Source organism: Tamandua tetradactyla, chromosome 24, assembly GCF_023851605.1.
Source record: "Tamandua tetradactyla isolate mTamTet1 chromosome 24, mTamTet1.pri, whole genome shotgun sequence".
NCBI classification, from domain to species: Eukaryota; Metazoa; Chordata; class Mammalia; order Pilosa; family Myrmecophagidae; genus Tamandua; species Tamandua tetradactyla.
This window is the reverse complement of record NC_135350.1, coordinates 51,029,678-51,051,621: the sequence shown is the minus strand read 5'-3', so window position 1 is coordinate 51,051,621 and position 21,944 is coordinate 51,029,678. Positions and strand designations below refer to the sequence as shown.

The 21,944-nt window shown below is 38.5% G+C and overlaps 1 protein-coding gene and 1 long non-coding RNA gene across 15 annotated transcripts in view; one reads left to right on the top strand and one right to left on the bottom strand.

Annotated features, from left to right (window-relative positions):
* CNOT6L (CCR4-NOT transcription complex subunit 6 like) overlaps positions 1-8,733 on the bottom strand; it is a 179,636-nt gene extending 170,903 nt beyond the window's left edge. Inside the window, exon 1 of one of the 5 annotated variants that reach the window (XM_077143068.1) lies at positions 8,691-8,733. Coding sequence is in view for 2 of the 5 variants with exons in the window: in XM_077143069.1 (XP_076999184.1) it covers positions 8,413-8,417 (5 nt within the window). In the remaining 3 variants the exon portion in view is untranslated. Of the gene's footprint in view, positions 1-8,412; positions 8,551-8,690 lie in introns of those variants that run through there. The other 4 variants (XM_077143069.1, XM_077143070.1, XM_077143065.1 and 1 more) reach the window with 4 other exon arrangements.
* LOC143668342 (uncharacterized) overlaps positions 7,773-21,944 on the top strand; it is a 52,972-nt gene continuing 38,800 nt past the window's right edge. Inside the window, exons 1-3 of one of the 10 annotated variants that reach the window (XR_013168408.1) lie at positions 7,773-8,070; positions 9,574-9,734; positions 11,540-11,682. This is a non-coding gene — a long non-coding RNA (uncharacterized LOC143668342). Of the gene's footprint in view, positions 8,071-9,563; positions 9,735-11,539; positions 11,683-21,944 lie in introns of all 10 variants that reach the window. The other 9 variants (XR_013168402.1, XR_013168403.1, XR_013168409.1 and 6 more) reach the window with 9 other exon arrangements.

The following is a 21,944-nucleotide window of genomic DNA, read 5'->3' as shown; positions in this document are numbered from 1 at the left end:
AACTCTGGGATCTGTCTTCTAACCACTTGTTGGAGACTGCTTTGAAAACTTTTGCTTCTTTTTTATTTCTTTGCTTTGTATATATGTTATACTATACCACAAAAAGAGTTAAAAAAAAAAATCAACAGAAGAGGGAAGTACCTGAAACTGTTGAACTGTATTCCAGTAACCTTGATTCTTGAAGACAACTGTGTAACTACAGCTTTTACAAGGTGACCATGTAATTGTGAATACCCTGAGTCGGATGCTCCCTTTATCCAGGGTATGGACAGATGAGTGAAAAAATAAAGTCAAAAAGTAAATAAATCATAGGGGGGATATGGGGTAAAAGATATTGGGTAGAATGAAATACTAGTGGTCAATGAGAGGGAGGGATAAAGTGTATGTGATGCATGAGTTTCTTCTTTTTTCCTTTTATTTCTTTTTCTAGAGTGATGCAAATGTTCTAAAAATGATCATGGTGATGAATATACAATTATGTAAACATATTGTGAGCCACTGATTGTATGTTTGCATGAAACTTTATGTGTCCAAAAATTCTCAACAAAATTTTTTTAAAAAAGAAAACAAATCAATTGTACTTTTAGAGACTTTACAATGAACAATCCAAAAATGAAATTAAGAAAACAATTCTACCTAAAATGACATCTAAAAGAATGAAATATTTACCAATAAATGCCACAAAAGCACTGCAAAACATTTCCTCTGAAAACTATAAAATATTCTTCAAAAAAACTAAAGAAGAGCTAAATAAATGGAAAGACATCCCACGTTTGTAAATAAGATTTAACATCGTAAAGATGGCAACTCAAATTGATCCATAGAGTCAACGCAATCCCTCTCAAAATCTCAGCTGGCTTCTTGGCAGAAATTGACTAGCTGATCCTAAAGCTCTTAAGGAAATTCAAGGGACCTAGAGTAGCCAAATCAATCTTGAAAATGAAGAGAACTCGTACTTCTTGACTACAAAACTATAATAATCAAAACTATGTGGTACTGGCAAAGGGACAGACATGTAGATCAATAGAAAAGAGAGCACAAAGTAAACCTTCACACTTACAGTCAATTTTAGCAAGGGTGCCAAGACAATTTGATGGGGAAAGATCAATCTCTTCAACAAATGATTCTGGGATAACTGGACAGTCACATGCAAAGGAATGAAGTTGGACCCCTACATCATACCACATACAGAAATTAACTCAAAATGCATCAAAGACCTAAATGTAAGAGCTAAAGTTATAAAACTCTTAGGATAATACATAGGGATAAATCTTTGTGACCTTAGATTAGACAATGGTTTCTTCTTAGATAATCTAATGACACCAAAAGTTAAGCAACAAAAGAAAAAATAAATTGAACTTCATCAAAATTAAAAACTCTTGTGCTTCAAAGGATACCATCAAAAGTGAAGTAAGCTACAGAATGGATTATTTTGCAAAATATATTTGCACTCATATATATGACAAGGGACTTACATCTACAATACAAAAGAACTCTTAAAATTCAAGAGCAAAAGGCTAACCCATTTTTAAAACAGCAAAGGATGTGAATAGACATCTCTTCAAAGAAGATATATAAATGGACAAGCACATGAAAAGATGCTCCATATCATAAATCACCAGGAAATGCAAATCGAACCCTCTATGAGATTCCTTCACATCCACTAGGATGGCTAGTTTCAAAAAGACAGACAATAAATATCCTTGTTGACAAGGATATGGAAAAATTGGAGCCCCCACACACTGCCAGTGGGAATGTAAAATGGCGCTGCCACTGTGGTACACAGTCTGCAAGTTTCTCAAAAAGTTAAATATAGAGGTGTCATATCACCCAGCAATTCCACTCGTAGGTATATACCGTACAGAATAAAAACATGCCCACACAAAAACATGTACATGAATATCCATGGCAGTGGTAGTCACAGTAGTCAAAAAGAAACACAAAGGTCTTTCCACAGACAAACAAAATTTGATATATCTATACAGTGGACTATTATTTAGCTATAAATAGAATAAAGTAGTATTACACGTTACAACATGGATGAATCCAGATAATATTTTGCTGAAAAAAAGAGGCCAATTACAAAAAAACACATATTAAATTATTTCATTCATGTGAAATGCCCAGAATAGGCATAGAGAGACAGAAAATAGATTAATAACTGCCTAAAACTGGAGAGATGAGGGAATGGGGAATGACTCCTAAAGGGTACAGAGTTTCTTTTTGGCGGTAAAAATGTTCTAAAATTGTGGTAATGGTTGCAAAACTATGAATATATTAAAAAGCAATAAATTGTACACTTTATATGTGTTCGTGTTAAGATATAAATGTGAATTATATGTGAATAAAGCCATCCCCACCAGGACAAAAAAAAAACCCTAACCCTTCCTTTCAAAATATCCCTGACCCACCCACCATTCCATTTTATTCCACTTTACTAACAGTGTATACAGTTTATACTGTAATGGCTTGCACTTGTACATTTATTGTTTTGAAATAACTAAATTATATTTCATCTCCCTTGATCATAAGTTGTACATTCTGCAAAGTTTTCATCTTCTTCCATATTCCTCTCTAAAACTGGATATAACAGCAAGAACATGGTGGGTCTTCAATTAAGTTTTTAATTTTCAAAATGCTAAATATTAGAAATCTTTAGCATGAAGAAGTTACAGAATTCTCAAAAATCTTCCTTTTGGGGAATACATACACACACACATACACATGCATACACACAATTTCCCAAGTCCTTAACCTAACTTCAAATTAGAAATAGCAAAGATGACAGAAACCAAGGCTTTATATTACGATAATCTTGGGCAATGAAAGGATAAGTTATGATTCAATTACAATTACAGTTGTCCAGAGATAAAATTCACTTAATGTATTAGAGGTTCAATACGCTACCCAAAGAAAGTTGTAATATTTTCATCATGAAGCATGAACACAAATTAATAATTAAACCTTCGTTATTTACTTGATGATTTTAATGTTCTTTCTGGGTTAAGGCCCATATTTATCACAAATAAATATGTGATATATTTTTTTGTTTTGCAACAAAAAACCCTGAAACATGGTAAAGTCCTCCTAAATTATAAACCTTTAAAGTATAAAGTAACAATAATAATGCTATACCCAACAGCAGAGGAAGAAAATTCAAAAAGTGTCTCTCCTATGAAACCAGAGTCCAAAAATTGAAATTCAGAGTTGAGTCTTGCCCTACTGAACTGTACTAATTCCAAAGTACAAAGAGAAATAATTCAACAGCAAGAACCCAGTACACCACAATGACAAATCAATAATTTGATTTGTAAAAGGAGAGGTCCAGTAAAGGCTATAAAATCCAAATGCAATAATGTCTATAAAAATTCTATCTTTAAATAGCTGACATTCAATTATCATTCAAACCCCTCACAGCTCTATTTTCCTCTTCTCCTTCTTCTCTAACTCACTCTCTCCCCCCAAGAGTGTGCATATGCATACACATACACACAATTTTACTCTAGGAAGATGAAGAATTCAAGGAAAGCAATTCTTAAGTATTATAACTTATCTCTTAAGACATAATTTCATTAATACATGCTGCCATCTAAAATAGTATCATCAAATGCCCCTCGTGGCAGAGAAGGCCAGCTGTTCACCAGCCATGGACTATATTTCACATACCCCTGGCATTCAAACCAGGCCCTCTTATAACTGCTCACTAACGAAATGTGGGCAAATGTTTGTCACTTTAAGTCTGGGGGTTCTCAAGAAATGTTCTGTGAGCAATACGCAGTATTCCAAGGTCCTAGGGAATGGTGAAGTCAGAATTGGAAGGAACCCAGGTCCCTAAATAACCACATGAAAGAAAGCCACAGGCCTGCTAACCTGGGGCACCTGCATCAGAGTGTTATATGAGCAAAAAATAAACTTGCGTTAAGCTACTTAAATTCAGGAGTGTATTTTCTACCCCGATTAGCATTATCCAAACTAATACATGCACAAATCCTTAATATTTCAATTCTCCCTAATTAAAGACATTTATAATGGACGTTTTGTAAATTGTTGAAAAGTACATTAAGTAACACTGAATTTTAAAAACTGAACAATATTGCACCCTGATTTTGTTGTAATGTAATTCCTTCAGCTTGAACATGATAGCATGTCTAGTTCCAACGCTAATAATAAATTTCACTGTCCAAATATCTTAATAGTTCAATATCATGTTTTCATGATTATTACAGAGAAATATTCTTCCCAATAATTTTATTAAATTTATAAATTTAAAAAAAATTATGATGCTTTTTAAAATACTACAATTTGTTATGTTTAATGAAAATTATCAAATATCTATTGATGGGGAAGATTCACTTTTATTTCATTGTTTTAAAAGTATTAAAAATGATAATTTGTACAAGATTCCCTGTTTGAGCAAACTCACCACCCTCCCCCTGTCTACGTGGGACATGACTCCCAGGGGTGTAGAACTTCCTGGCAATGTGGGACAGAAATCCTAGAATGAGCTGGGATTCAGCACCAAGGGATTGAGAAAACCTTCTGGACCAAAAGGGGGAAAGTGAAATGAGAAAAAGTGTCAATGGCTGAGAGATTCCAAACAGAGTCAAGAGGTTATCCTGGAGGTTATTCTTACACATTGAGTAGATATCACCTTGTTAGTCAAGATGTAATGGAGAGGCTGGAGGGAACTGCCTGAAAATGTAGAGCTGCGTTCCAGTAGCCATGTTTCTTTATGATGATTGAATAATGATAAAGCTTTCACAATGTGACTGTGTGATTGTGAAAACCTTGTGTCTGATGTTCCTTTTATCTACCTTGTCAATGTCAACAGACGAGTAGAACATATGGAACAAAAATAAATAATAGGGGAAACAAATGTTCAAATAAATTTAGTAGATTGAAATGCTGGTGATCAATGAAAGGGAGGGGCCAGGGGTATGGTATGTATGAATTTCTTTCTGTTGTATTTTTATTTCTTTTTCTGAATGGATGCAAATGTTCTAAGAAATGATCATGATGATGAATATGCAACTATGTGATGATATTGTGAATTACTGATTATATATGTAGAACGTAATAATCACATGTTAATGTTTTAGTTCGTTTGTTGTTAATTTTTTTAATTAATAAATAAATTTTTAAAAATGATAATTTGTAGCTTTTACAGCAAGACTTCTTTCACATATTACCATATGGCAGATGATTCTCACTGTAAATATACATATACCTACAATACACACATACTTTAACAAAAGCATGACATTTTGCATTCTAATAAAACTGTCCCCATTACTCTTCACAGAAATAAAAATATGTATATACACACAACAAATGTGTTGAAATTTTTAGAGATTAACAAGGTTTTTTAAAAATATTTTTTTAAAAGATTAACATTACTAATATAAACATTATTGATTTGAGGCCTAACTGAAAAATCTGGCATTTATAAACAGGGATGTTCCAAACTTAAACCTCTGAGACTCCTCCCATATTTTCTTCACCCTACCTTCACCAGAAAAGAAAGTAATCCTTCAATTAATCTCTCAGTTACCTTTACCTTAAACTACATACCAATCTTTGCCTACCAAAATACGGCTAAAATTTAATGAACACATTTATTACTCCACACATAGTAGTAAGAATGGAAGATTACTGTAAGGTAAACATATAGAAGATTTTAGCTTACATTCTGAAAAATATTCCAAAGAGTTCTGTTTAGTGGAATTAGTCAACATGCACTAAAATAATTACACAGCAATTTTTGTATACTTTGTGGATTTATATAAATAAACTCTGGTTCCTTGGTTCTTTTTAATGATTGATTTATTGGAACACAGATGTACTTACATAACTTTAAATTTTTTCCAGGACTACATAGCAAGAACTAGTAAAAAGAATAATGAAAAAGAGCTGGGCTATTTGCAAACAGAAAAAATTAAGTATGACTATTTCTCTATAAAGTAGTATATTAGGCTATTTTAATGGCAATCTATTTCTAGAAAAACAACTTCCAACATACAATATTCAAAAGCTGTTTATATATATATATGTACACACCTTATGAAAATCAAAATTCTAAAATGTTCTGTTTAGATTTTTTAACTTATAGTTGCATAATATTGCTTTGGTAAATGAGTATCTGTACTCATGTTTTTCAATGAGTAATTCATTGAATATTACTCTGTAATTAAGGGAGATAGAGTAGAAGGGACCTCAACACCGAATATTCCCGAGATTTGCTGCTTTGATTCACTTTCCCTCGGGTCCCCCCACCCGCCAGAGGAGAATGCTTGCAGTTCCAACGCCAAAATAAGCCGTCGCCTCTCCCTCAACTGTTTTTCAAATCAGTAATTCACAATATCATCACTTAGTTGCATATTCATCATTTCTTAGAACATTTGCATCAATTCAGAAAAAAGAAAAAGACAACAGAAAAAGAAGTAAAACAAAAACAGAAAAAAAAAAAGATTATACATACCATACCCCTTACCCCTCACTTTTTCATTGATCACTAGCATTTCAAACTAATGTTTTTCAATGCCCATAGTCAGGGCTGCAGGAGGAGGAACTAAAATTCAAGTAAGCATCTAAAATGTGCCAAACATGTTTCTCTATCCTCATAACAACTTTACTATGAAGGTTTTAATTATCCCTCTGTTACAGATGAGAAAACTGAGACTTACAGATATTAGGTACCTTGCCTAAGGTCAAACAGATAAGAAAAAAGGCACAGCTAATGTTCTTAGGTCTGTAAAACAAATCCTCTTTCTACTAAATTGCATGTGAAAAGCTGTTTTTCCAGTAGTGGTAACAGAAAACAGCTCTCAGTCCCTCACTCCCAGTGAACAGCATGCATTATTTCTCTGTCAGACCAGGTTTAGAAAAGAGCAATCTCTGGCCATTATACAGAGCACTGACTACAAGTCTGTATCATGACTTCTAGTTCTAGCTAAATGAGCTAACTAGATACAAATGGAACCGGGGCAGAGACTATAAAGTAAATCAGCAATAATTATCCAAATACCATTTACATTTGGTTTTAAAATGCACTATGTCCCTATTGGCAGATTTATCTTTATAACTGCGTTTTATTTAAACTACTCTCAAGAATAGCTTTCCATGAGCACACACAAAACACAACAGAGGCCACCTAATCTTGGTTTTAGAGACTAAGGAAACTGTGAGGAAAAGGTGTCTGTTGTGCATGACTATCTTGATTGACAGTTAAGATAACTAGGGGCAATAGGTAGTCTCTCTTAAAAGGCAGTACTGTACTGTACTTTCAATGTGTAGAAACGGCTTGGCTAAACTCCCCGAACACAACTCATCTAAACAGCCTGAGCTAAACAGTCAGCGGAGTTAAGGAGGATGACAGCTTCAGTAACTTCCTCTTCCTCATCAACCTCCCTCAGCTTAGCGTGTACACGCCTTTCCCCCTAGGAGGCAGGCTAAAACAATTTCAAATGCACAAAATCGATCCAAACCCACCAATACCATAGGCCAGCGAGGCCAGCTTCCTTTTCTTCTCGCGTTCCTCCATAAAAACATAATAATTTTAAAAGCATTCATTTTACCAATGAGAAGTATTTGCAAAGAAAAACGCAAATATTTACTCAGTCACTCCACACCCCTTAAGGGAGATAGAGTAGAAGGGACCTCGACACCGAGTATTCCCGAGATTTGCTGCTTTGATTCACTTTCCCTCGGGTCCCCCCGCCCGCCAGAGGAGAATGCTTGCAGTTCCAACGCCAAAATAAGCCGTCGCCTCTCCCTCAGCAGACGCGGAGGCGGCTGAGGCGACTAGAACAGGCGTGTCCCGCCTCCGACCCTCACCTGCCCAGGCCGAGGCAGTGCCCTGGGCCCGTGCCGGCCTGACGTCCGGGTAGGCGTCCCGGGAGGCTGGCGGGTGCCGAGGCAGTTAGGCCGCGCCGCAGAGAGGCGCGTTTCCTGCCGCCGCCCGGGAAACCGCGGCACGGCCCCAGCCAGCAGCTTTCCGGGCCGGGTCTCACCCTCCCCGGCCCACGCCGAGCGACTCCCACCAGCGAGGTTCGGATCCCTCAACCACAAAGGGTGAGGCACACGCCACTCGGGGGTCCCAGACACACGGAACCCACCCCCGGAGTCCGGGCTGTAAGCGTCGACCACTCCCCCCCACCCCCCCACCCCCCACACACACTCACACTCAACCCGGAACCTCCTCTCGCCTCCGGACTGAGACGCGGGTCAGCCTCATCCGCCCTCTCCAGTCACCCGACACACACCCACTCGCGGTGGGTCCTCGGACCTCCTCCCCGCCCGCCAGGGTCCAACTCGAACACCACACACACATTTGTCCCACTCCCATCTCATTTGCCCGAGAACGCGCTCTCTCTTCCTAACACCCGCGATCCTACTCCTTCAAAAACATTCTACCTCATTCTCTTCCTCTGGCCCAGAAGGAGCAACAGCAGCCATTTCCCCGTGGCGGGGGAAACACACACAAACGCGCGCGCGCGCACACACCAGGCTCCCACAGATGCTTCCCCACCAGAGCCGCGGCCGCAGACGCAAACACAAACACCCACGGGCGGGCCTCTCTCCCGCCCGCCCATAGGAAGCTACCCCGGCAGGCAGGGCCCGGGCTCGCGAGCGGGAGGGTGCACAGGGCGCCCGAGCCTGGGGTCGCTGAAAGGCCTGTGCCCGGTCCTCACCTGCATTCAGCGCGCCGGGGTCCGGGCGGCGGCGGCGGCGGCGGCGACGAGGCGGCTGGTGCTGGTGCTGCGGCGGCGGGGGAGGCGGCGGCGGCGGTGGCGGCGGGGCTGAGGGCAGCAAAGACATGCAGGCAGCCCGCCGGGGAGAGAGGCACCGGCCGGAGGGGACGCGGGGCAGGCGGGCCGGGCCGCCCGGGGAACAGCAGAGGCGACGGCTAGGCGGACGGCTGAAGGAGGCGAGAAGGAGACAAATCCCGGGACCGGGAAAGGGACGAAGGCCGGGCCGTCGGGCTTCAAGGAGGTTGACCCTGGGCGCGCAGGAGGGGCCCTGCGGCCGCCGACGAAAAGGGCCCCGCCGGAGAAAAGTGCGCCCCCGCCAGCCGCCGGAGCCGCTGCTGTTACTCCAGGAGCCGCGCAGAGCCTGGCCTTGGCCTTGGCCTCCTGGCGCTGGAGCTACAGTCGCTGCGGGGGTTGCTGCTGCGCCTGCTGCTTCTGAGGCCGAGCCTGCTGTACAGAGACGCCAGCTTTCGGTGCCTTCGCTCTCGCTCGCAGACGTTCACACCCCCGAGGGCCGGGGGAGAGGCGTCCGGGCGATATCGGTATTGAGATTAATAACAAGGTGCAGAGAGTGCGAGAAGGAGGAGAGTTGATTGACGTGGAGGGGATGGCGGGAGTCAGTCACTCCCCTGCGCTGAGGGGTGGGGTGAGGGGAAGGAGGCGGAGCAGCGCCGGGGCGGAGCTCCAGCGCCGCGTCTTGGCCCCGCCCTTAGAGTACTGTGTACTACTGTGCTGCGCGTGCGCCTGTGGTGGGCTGGGATCTTTCCCCTTTTCTCTTTCACGCTTGCTGTTTTCTTTCTGTTTTCTTGGCTTAAGTGACAAGCAGAGCTGGGAAGGTTGGTGGGCTGTCAAAAGCAAGCAAACACAAAGCCATCTTGACGAAACCGCCTCGTCCGGTATTATTGACTGGACTCAGCGTTGCGCACTCACCTAGGGCGGCCTGACGGCGGAGCCAAGCGTTGGCCTGGGTGGCTAATGAGACACCAGGTGAGGTGATCGAAGAAAATGCTTCTTACCTCATCAGTAGGCTTTTTCAAAATGTGGAACATATGTGAGTTGTGTAGTGAAAGGTAAATGAAAGAACCTGTGACGCTCTGCGATAACCCCGTCCCATTTTCTAATTCTCCTTTCTCGCGATAGAATTACCTTTATTTGGCAGTTTTACCAGTGGCCGCTACAGAATGAAAATATTAAAATGTAAACTAGAAATACTAAGGTTTACTTGGTGCATGTGATGTTGACATTTTAGTTTCCTGGGGCTTAATTTTGTTTTTGTGCGTCAGCTTCTACTTTTGCCACTAGCAGGTCCAATAAACAAAGCTACACTGGCTCTGGGGCAGATACTGATGTTGCAGTTTTGCACAATTTCAGTCTCTGGATGCATGCTTCAAGCTTGTGTATTAACCATTGTTGGTCAAGGGTATATTATTAGTGTTCAATAGTTTTTCCCACAAGAATGTTATTTAGCACACCAAGCACGTTGTCCTGGCTGCAATTATCTCGGGCCCTGTTATTGAATGTAAAATGCCTTCATCCCTTGGGAAAAAAAGGTGCGGTGAAATGCAAATCATTGAACCAGAACTGAAAAGCTATAGAAAGAATCCACCACTGCAGAACAATTCCAACACTTTCTCTTTTTCACCAGAATGTGTGAGTGATTGAAGAAGCCTGTCAGGACAGATAAGGCCTCTGACTTTGTTTACTTTGTTTTCCATGAAAGTTAAGTTTCCATTTCCCTCCCTAGCAATACCAGACCGTGCCAACTTCTGTAAAAGGTGTCAAAATGGCCTTAATCCAGGAAAAGTCTCATTGGATCCCAACTATCTTGAGTCTACACTATAAAAATGAATAATTATCTTGGACTTTGTCAGCAACAAAGCCAAACAGGTCATTTCAGGATCCGGAATGGTTAACCTGCCTTAATGGCATCTTGCCACAGCCTTTCTCCTTGTTACACAAACTCTCCTCCCCAAAGAGAAATACTACCAAATGCTGAAGTAAAGAGATACGCTCCAAAACAATATAAATCTGTTCATATTAAGAGTTAGGAATAATGGATTTTACTGTTAAAAAGGCCAACTGAATATAATTTAAACAGTGTTCCACTCTCAGGGATGTTCCCTTTATACCGTAACAAACAGATTGACTTACTGTAAACAGAAGGAAAACAGTACATATATTAATTAGTATAACTGCATCATCTGTAAAACAGAGTGCTGTTTTTCTCGTTTTTAAATAGTTGGCAGCAGACAAATTGTATTAGCTGAGAAATTAAATCATTGTTGTTATCAAAAATTACTCCCTCATAAGACTCCAATCAAAAGACAAATACCAGCAACAACGACAAAAGAGTAGCACTTTAGCCATTAAAAAAACCAGCAGTTTTTAGTAGATCAAGGTTTAGAACAAAAAAGCAACCTGTTTTTGGTATCTTTTCAAATAAGGTTTTCATTAGAATTATTCATGTTTGTCAGATATTATTTTTATTAAGATTAGACATAAGAAGACATCTACCATAGATGTTTTCATCCAAAGAAGGTGGCTTTACTGATTGCCTCTGCTCTCTGTGTCCATCAACACTCTCTTTCCATCATCCTCCCCTTTGTTCTTTACCCCAGAACAACCATGGGTGATATAAAGAACTACCTTAGCCAAAGACAAACATTTTCCACCATTGGTATTATTGTGCAAAGTTCATCTCCGCACACCCCTTCTCAAGTTTCTTGATCCCTGAGTATTCTGAATCTCCACCCCAACTTTATCACTCTCTCTAGTATTTCTTTATATTCCAGAAATTTTCTACTAGGCAAGCACCGCCGCAACCAACAACAACAATATATAACCAGTGCCTCAGTTTATCAAGGACTTGGAGATAACTGGCATGCCGTCCAATCAATAAAATCAGTTTTACTGCTGTACTCTAAGGATTTGGCAGGTATGTTTCAGTAGCCAACTCGAGTACACAGAGAACAAGTAGGTGGGTCCTCAACTAGAATATCTTTTGTTTTGCGTATTGGTCATTGATTTCTCAGCCAAGTAACCTTCCTTTTTTTTGTGGATAATGCTCCCTTTTGGGGGCAAACTATTCTTGCCTGTACCATAAATAAGTGATGCTAATGGTAACTGTGGCCCACAAGAGTCCCCCACCTTCTTAGGTAAAGGTGGGCAAATTGACTCAACCTGAAGCAAGCAGAATTCTTCCCCAGGATGCATTCAGGGAGAACTAAGGGAAGAAAGGCCATTCCACAGTAGTGGTATATACCCAAGAAGGAAGTCTGAGTGGCTAATGGCCACATACTGCCTTTTATAGAATGAAGCCAGCCACAGAGATGAGAAGTATAGAAAACAAGTCCTGACAGTGCTCCAGTCTCTGTTTCCAGTTATCCCTGAAGTCCAGCTGAACTTTTTCCATATAGTGTATAGTTAAATTAACCTAGTGTATTCTCTTCAACATTTAAAATAACTTGCATTGCATCTCAGTAACCAAAACATCCTAATACATTGTATTTCTGCGTGAGAGTTCTTCAGAGAAGGCTAACTGCTACTAAAATAAGTTTGAAAATCACTGAACTAAATTGCATTAAGACATTAACATTTGCGGAATACTCATCTACCAAATTTTAAAGATCACCTAGTCCTACTTCCTCATTTTCTGAAAGAGTAACTTGAGATAAAATGACTTGCTGAACATCACCCAGGCAAGTCAAAGGCCAAGTCAATGTTAGAAACTGGTCTCTAGATACCTAGTTAAGTTATTCTCTTCATTATACTACTCTGTCATCTGTTCATGGTTCCCAAAGGGATTTTTTAAAGGCAATTACTTAGAAATGCAACCTTAACTGAAAAAAATACAGCACAACAATGGTAATTTCAGACACCAACTGCAAGTGGGAAGATATTTGGTGACATAGAAGCCTTAAAAATGCCATTTCCTCTTTGAGCCCCTCAAAAATTTTTCATTTTGAACCCAAACACACTCTTTGAGTCTTATGTTGTCATATCTACAACTTTAAACTACCATCTTTATGCTTACGACTCCAAATTTACATCCTTAGTCCAGAGTTCTTTCCACACATTCAGATCTAAATTGCCAATTTCTCCCTGGATATTTCCCCCTGGATAATTTATACCCATATTTTGAGCTCAGTATGTCTAAAAGTGAGCTCATTGTCTCTCTTCTAAAATCTGTTCCTGGCATTGAATGACTCTCATTAAATTTAGGAGCACCATGCTAATGGTCATGTAATCACTAAATGGTCATCCAATACAGAATCCTTTTATATTATGGATTAACTTTACCCCCTCATTAAGATCTACCAGTTCTACATCTTATACATTTTCTTTAATCTATTCCCTCTTCTCCGTACTGATGCATTACCAATGTCTTAAGTCAACCTGTCACATACCTAAATTTTGTATTTTGTGTATTAATTTGTATCCCTACTAAGTATAACCCTAACTTCCTCCTAAAACATATTATGTTCATATTACTTTACCCCTTAAAATCCTTCAACATGTCCCCGTAATTGATACAATAAAACCGAGTTTCACGAGCATACATGTTTCTTAATGACTTGCCTCTCTCTTACAGCCACCTCCTACATCCACTTAACCATCATCTCTCATTCCTCCCTTTGATGAACTACTTGTTATTTGGCAATAAAACATGCTATTTCCTTAACATGGTATGCTCCTTTCCATTTTGTCCTCCTGGAAATCATCCTTCAAATTTTTGCTCAAGCAACATTTCCTCTGGAAAGCCTTCTCTAAAAGCCCTACTGTGTACTCCTTTAGTACACTGTACCCACCTCTATTACAATAAGAAAGGCACCCCATCTGTTCAGATGAATTAGAAAAGTTTCCCCTCTGGGTGGATGCAGTCTGTCAAAGCACAGACCCCACTCACCTCTTGGCCAGATGCCTGTGTACAGTATGCAAACTGCACAACCATATCACAGTACACTGTAATTATCTGATTATGTACACATCTGTCTTTTATATCCTAGACTGTAAGCTCCATGTTTATCCCTAGGACATCAGAGTAATACATGATTCTCAATTCTTTGCTTAATTAACTCATGATAGCACTTTGTAAATCCTATCTTGTGGTCTTAATTTACTAGCAATTAGCTGCTGGTAAAGGAAATCAGAAATAACAAGAACTTAAAGTTTTTTTTTCTCCCACATAGAAGAAGTCTGAAAGCAGTCAATTCAGGGCTGATATGTTATATCATGATGAGTAGGGAAGCAACTCTTTGTCTTCGCTATTTTTAGAATATGGCTTCCAGTCCTGCCTCATGGCCCAGTATGCAGTCAGTGCTACCCCATTTGGTTGTGCTGGTTCTATACAAAGACACCTGTCAAGAACTGACTGGGGACTCTGTACTCGGAGAGAATGCATCTGCCCAGTGGCAGGACTTTTTCTAATTCATCTGCAAGGGTGGGGCTCCTTTTCTATTCTATGGAAAGACACTGAAGAAATTAGCAAAGATCTTATGTCCATTGGGATTACAGCATAACCATTCATTTTCCTGGAAGGGGCAAAAAATTACCACTACCTTCAACACGCACTTATTTAGAAATCACACCAAAAAAACCTATCTGCTTAGATTTCATTGACAAAAACTTAATGACAAGGCACAACTAGCTGAAAGGGAGGTTGGGAATCATGGTGTTTCAGTTGAGTACAATGCCACTATAAATCAGCTACTGGGCAACAACCTCAGTGTACGTGTAGCATAAATATAACCTCTCACTTTGACACAGGATGGTTGGTGAGTCCAAAGAAATAGAGTTAAGGCATTCTATTGAATTTTATAGTTAAAAATTTAAACTCTAGGAAAATACATTTAAAATTGCGTGTATTTAAATTATATTCCATGTAGGAGACCCAGGTTCGATACCTGGACCATTCACTGCCCCCCCCCAAACAGAAATTTCATATATTTAAATTACGGTAAAAGACTTTCAACAAAACTTTTGTGGTCTGTTTTTAGAAGCCTATAACATCTCTTTCCTCTCCCTTTCTGCCTCCCTCCCTCCTTTCCCCCTTCTCTCTTTCTTTCCTTCTCTCTTTCTTTCAGGAAAGATCAGTAAAGTTTGTTTTTGGTATCTCAAATAACCTCTGTCTTTAAATTCTAAACCCATAAGTATAACGATTCCCTTACTCTTTATAACTTAAAAAAAAAATGTCTTCAAGAAGAGGGTCCATCTCCTTTTCCAGATTATTGAAATTTTAGGAGTGTATGTTTTACATTCAAACCTATGTTTCTAAGCCAGTGGTAATTATTGAAGGCTCCTCAATGCCTTTCATTGAAGGATCTTTATAACCTGGACTCAAACACCTTTCCAAACTTAAAACATTTCTTCTTCACTCAGCCAAGGTTCCATACAAACTTGACTCGTACATATACCCTGACTTTCCCATTCTGCCTCTATGCATACATTGTTCTTGGAATCCATTTCTCAAACTTCCATTTCTATACGATTCTTCAAGTACTTGTTTTCAGTCCTTCTTCTTTCATGAGCTTTACTTGATACCCACCTAACCAGATATAACTTCCTCCCCTCCTGAAAGCCCACAACACTTTAAGAGTAGGAACTCTGACCATATGCTGTAGACTTACCACTTTCCCCTTTGCCATATGGTTATTTGTGTACAGGGATCATCTGCTCCAGTGGGCCCTTTTTTTTTCACCTTTTTATTTTTAATTGTGGTAAAATCTAACTAATTTTAACATTTTAAGTGGACAATTCTTTGACATTAAGTACATTGATAATACTGTGTAACTTACACCACTATCTCTTTCCAGGCTATTTTCATCATCCCCAACTGAAATTCACACTCAATTAATAATAACTCTCCATTTCTCCCTCCCCACACTGCTGATAATCACTATTCTGCTTTCTATTGCTATGTATTTGCTTATTTTAAAGATTTTATATAAGAGAAATCATACTATATTTGCTGTTTTGTGTCTGGTTTATTTCAGTCAATACTATTGACTTCTAGATGTATTCCACTGTGATCTGAAAGATTCTTTGTATGAGTTCAGTATTTTTAAATGTATTAAGATTTTATTTGTGCCCTAATGTGGTTTCTTCTGGAAAATGTTACATGTGCACTTGAAAAGAATGTGTATTCTTCTGTGGTTGTATAGAGTGTTCTATATATGTCCATTGGGTCTAACTGGTTAATTACTCCAGTTCTCTATTTTCTTACTGATCTTCTCTTAAGTTGTTCTATCAAGTATTATAGATGATGTATTGAATTCTCCAATTATTATTGTAGAACAATTTTTCCCTTCAGTTCTATTTTTCCTTCGTATATTTTGGTGTTCCATTTTATGTGCATATGTGATTATAATTGTTATATCTTCTTCCTAAATTGACCCTTTCATCAGTTTATCTTCTTCCTAGATTGACCCTTTCATCAATATATAATATCCTTATTTGTCTTTTTAATCTTTTTTAAATTTTTTTATTTGGGAAGTTGTGAGTTTACAGAACAATCATGCATCAAATACAGTATGCCCACACATCACACCACCAACTCCTTTTGTTGGTATGGAACATTTGTTACAATTGGTGATAGCATTTTTTTATAATTGTACTGTTTTTTAACAGTAGTTATCTTTGCTACAACTGATGAAAGATTATTAAGATGATATTATTAACTATCGTTTATATAGCACTTTTTTGTAATTGTACTATTTTTTAACAGTAGTTACCTTTGTTACAATTGATGAAAGATTAAGATGGTATTATTAACTATCATTTATATTCATTGTATTTTTGCCATATACCATCCTATTATTAACACCTTGTATCAGTGTCATACATTTGTTATAATTAACCAAAGAACATTCTGATACTTGTACTATAAGCTATAGTCCGTTTACTACAATAGGGTTCACTCTCTTAAACAATCCTACGCTTTATCTTTTCATTTTTACTCTAGTAACATATATCCCCTAAAATTTCCCCTTTTAACTACATTTACCTATATAATTCAGTGCTATTAACTACACTCACAATAATGTACTTCTATCACCACAATCCATTTCGAAACTTTTACAATCAACCTAAACAGAAATTCTGTACAAATTAAGCATCATCTCTCCATTTTCTAACCCCAGACTATCCCCTGAAAACCTGGATTCTAGATACTAACCCTATGACTTTGCTTATTATAATTAGTTTGTATCAGTGAGATCATACAATATTTGTCCTTTGTGTCTGGCCGTTTCACTCAGCATTATGTCCTCGGGGTTCATCCATGTTGTTGCATGTATCGGGACTTCATTCCTTTTTATGGGTAAATAATATTCCATTGTGTGTGTGTGTGTGTGTGTGTGTGTGTGTGTATGTGTGTGTGTGTACTACATATCGTTTATCCATTATCTGTTGATGGATACTTGGGTTGCTTCCACCTTTTGGCAATTGTGACTATGCCACTAGGAACATCCATGTACAAATATCTGTTTGAGTCTCTGCTTTCAATGCTTCTGGATATATACCTAGTATGACATTGGTGGGTTGTATGGTAATTAGATCCTTAGCTTCCTGAGGAACTGCCAAACGGTCATCCACAGCAGCTGTACCATTTTCAGTTGCTACCAGCAATGACATAGTATCTCATTGTGGTCTTGATTTGCATTTCCCTGATACTCAATGGTGTTAAGCATCTTTTCATTTGCTTTGTAGCCATTTATATTTCCTCTTTGTAGAAATTTCCGTTCAAGTCTTTTGCCCAGGTTTTAATTAAGTTGTTTGTCTTTTTATTGTTGACTTGAAGTCTATTTTGTCTAATAATAACATAGTCACTATGGCTGTCCTTTGATTAGTTTTTGCATGGAATATCTGTTTCCACCCTTTTACGTTTAGCTTATTTGTATCTTTGTACCTTTAGACACAACATATAGATGGATCATGCTTTTTCATTCAGTCTTCCACTTTCTGCCTTTTAACAGGGAAGTTTAATCCCTTGATATTTAAGGTAATAACCAAGAAGGAAGAATTTATTTCTGTTTTTTAACTCTTTGTTTTCTGTATGCCATGTACTTTTTGTTGTTCGATTACTCTATTACGGCCTTCATTTGTATTTAGTTGCTTTTTTTGATTTGTAACCTTTTAATTCCCTTCTTCTTTCCTTTTCTTTGTATATTTTAAAAATTATTTTCTTAGCAGTTGCCTTTTTGATTTTCATCAACATTTTAAACTACTGATAACCTAGTTTGGCTAATACCAACCTAGTTTCAGTAGTATACAAACTCTCCTGTATATCTAGGTTGCTTTCCTTTCATATTGTTATTGTTTCTAATTACATGTTAATAAATTGTGTGCCCACTGTATTGGTTTGCTAAAGCTGCCAGAATGCCATATATAAGAAGTGAAACTGCTTTTTAAAAAGGAATTTACTATGTTATAAGTTTACAATTCTAAGGCTATAAAATGTCCAGACTAAGGCATACATGAAAAGCTACCTTGACTCGAGAAAGACCCATGGGCACAAAGCACCTCTGTCAGTGGGGAAGGTACATGTCTGGCATCTGCTGGAGTCTTTGGCTTCTGGTTTACTTTCCACATCTCCAAAAGTCCAAAAGTCTGGGTCTGAGCTCTCTCTGAAATGTTTCTCCTTTTAAAGGACTCCAGTAAACTAATCAAGACACCTTAAATGGGCAGAGTGACAGCTCCATTTAATCAAAGGATCACACTCACAATTGAGTGGATTATATCTTCTTGGAAACAATCTAGTCAAAGGGTCCCACCCTACAATATTGAATCTGGGGTATATAACACTTCCAAACCAGGGCACTCAGTATATGATTTTTTTATATTTTTAAAATATTTTTATTCATTTTCTTATTAAGCAAACTGCAAGTGCCAAAATACAGGGTTTTCAAATTACCAATATATTCATCCTTACCCATTTTTTTTTTAATTTCTTCTAATGCTTTGACTTACTATCTAGAGTCCTCATGAAAGACTCCCTTTAGTAGTTCTTGTGGGGCAACTCTTCATGGAATGCACTTTTTCGGCTTTTGTTTATCTGTAAACAAATTAATTTCTTAATTTCTCATTCTTTTTTTTTATTTTTAACTTTTTTTATCATGTAGTATAACATATATACACAGCAAAGAAATAAAAAGGCAATAGTTTTCAAAGCACTCCTCAACAAGTAGTTACAGGACAGATCCCAGAATTTGTCATGGGCTACCATATGATCCTCTCAGATTTTTCCTTCTAGCTGCTCCAGAATATAGTAGGCTAGAAGGCTTAAATATTTTATTTTCACAGTTGACTTCTTTGCCTTCTTTTTTTGGGAAAAACAACATATATACAAAAAAATCTATAAATTTCAAAGCACAGCGCCACAATTAGTTGTAGAATATATTTCATACTTTGACATGGGTTACGGTTTCACAATTTTAGGTTTTTACTTATAGCTGCTCTAAGATACTGAAGACTAAAAGAGTTATCAATTTAATGATTCAGCATTCATATTCATTTATTAAGTCCTATGTTCTCTGTATACTTCCACCATCACCTTTAATCTTTCCATACCTCTTGTTAGGGGTGTTTGGGCTATGGCAATTCTAAATTTTTGATGTTAGAAGGGGCTGTCACTAATATGGGGTAGGGCGATGGAACAATCTGATGTTCTGAAGAGGCTGGTCTAGGTTTCAGGACTTATCTGGACCAGGGACCCATCTGGATGTTGTAGATTTCCGGCAAGTTACTCTAGTGCCTGGAACCCTTGTAGAATCTTATATATTGCCCTAAGTTTTCCTTAAGATTAGCTGGAATGGTCCTGGTTGGGGTTAGGCAGGTTATGCTACATAGCAAGGTCTACCTGAAGCTTTTGTAACAGCAACCTCCAGAGTACCTCTCAACTCTATTTGAACTCTCTCTGCCACTGTTATTTATTAATTACATACTTTACCCCCTTTTGGTCAGCATGTAATTATTGATCCCACAGTGCCATGTCCATGTCTGGATTCATCCCTGAGAGTTATCACCCACGTCACCAGGGAGACTTTCACCCCTGGATGTCATGTCCCACGTAGCGGGGAGGGCAATGATTTCACTTGCAGAGTTGGGCTTAGAGAGACTGAAGCCACATCTGAGCAACAACAGAGGTCCTCCAGAAGTAACTCTTAGGCATGCCTACAGGTAGTCTAAGCTTCTCTGCTACCTGCATAAGCTTCACAAGAATAAGCCTCATAATCGAGGGCATGGCCTATTGATTTGGGTGTCCCTAAAGTTTGACACAGCATCGGGATTCCCTGATGGTAAGGTTTAATAGTTCCATATTCTTTCTCCCCTCCCTCAGGGGACTTTGCCAATACATTTTGATTATCTGCTTAATATACTGTAGGATGTTTCCAGGCATTACAATAGTCTATACAGTATTAAAGGACCTCTTTTCTTGTTCTGGGCTTCCTGTGTTTCAAATTTCAAATGAGCTATACAGATAGGCTGAATTAGATTATCCACTACAGAAAATTTCAGTTCCAGATCAAATAAACCTTTTATCCTTTGGTCTCAGAGTATGTGTGGTTCTAAAATAGACACTGCCTTCGTATCCCTATGTTCTGAATTACTATAATGCCAGCCTGTTTGGCTTCATTCTTATCTCTAAATAACAGGTTATATATATAAAACAGCCTCTCAAAATCCAAAAATAATAATCACCACTCTGGATTTAATGTGTCTGCTCTAAAAGCTTACAATGTAGGCCCCTGTTTTCTTACAAACATTTTCTAAAGGTGACCATACCATTCTTGTTCCTTTGTTTCTAGCTTATTTTGCCTCACCAAATATCCCACATATTCATTCACATTGTTGCATGCCTCATGACTGTTCCTTTTTGTAGCAGCACAACCTTTGTTCATAAATATACACCATCATTCACTAATCTACTTCTCTGTCAGTGTATCCTTCAGCCACCTGGATTCATCGGGCATCACATAGAATGCCCAAAGTCCACAGTCCATCAACATTCTCAATTTTAGATAATTTCATTGTTCCCAAGAGAAAGAAAACCAATAAATACACACTCGCCAAATAGGCAATCTAAACCTCCTCTTAACTCTTGTCCCTCACCCCATTATTTACCTCTGCTGTTGCTGTGGTAGTGCTGATAGTTTCCTTTTGAACATATTTCATAACATGCAATGTACCATGGACTTAAAAACTCTTTATGCAATACGATATGTTTGAAGTAATTCTTATGAGAACTAATTCATATTTGTAGTGTAAATCCATGGGATGCATAGGTCTATACAACCCCGTTCAATCTTGTTCATCTTCAATATGGTAATATTACTTATTGACCCACTAGAGAATCACCTTCACTCCTATCTATTCTCTTACATTGGAGTTCAACCTCATTAGCTAATTGTTCACCCATCTTTAGCTTCTATGTATCTCTAATCCCCTGTCTTCTGTATTATAAGCCTCTGATTATACCTTTTTGCTAGTCATGAAAGTGGAATCATACAGTGTCTATCCTTTTGCATCTGGCTAATTTCACTCAGCAGTATATCCTCAAGGCTTAGCCATCTTGTCATGTGCTACAGAACGTCATTTTGTCTTACAGCTGCATAATTTTCCATCGTATGTATATACCACATTTTGTTGATCCACTCATCTGATGAAGGGTGTTTGGTTTGTTTCCATCATTTGGCGATTGAGAATAATGCTGCTATAAAAATCGGTGAGCAAATGTCTGTTTGTGTCGTTGCTTTCAGCTCTTCTAGATATATATCAAGTAGTGCTATTGCTGGGTCATAGGGCAACTTGATATTTAGTTTCCTAAGGAACCACCAAACTATCTTCCATAGTGGCTGCACCATTATACATTCCCACCAGCAGTGCATAAGTGTCCCAGTTTCTCTACAACCTCTCCAACATTTATAGTTTCCTATATGTTTAATAGCAGCCATTCTTATAGGTCTGATACGTGATTTCCAAATATTTTCTCACATTGAGTTAGCTGCGTCTACACCTTTTTGACAGTCTTTTGAAGTGCAGAAGCATTTGCTTTTGAGGCATTCCCATTTATTTTTTCTTTTGTTGCTTGTGTTTGGGTGTAAAGTTTAGGAAGCCACCTCCTATTGCTAGGTCTTGAAGCTGTTTCCCTACATTTTCTTCTGGAAACTTTATAGTGCTAGTAGTTACATTTAGGTTTTT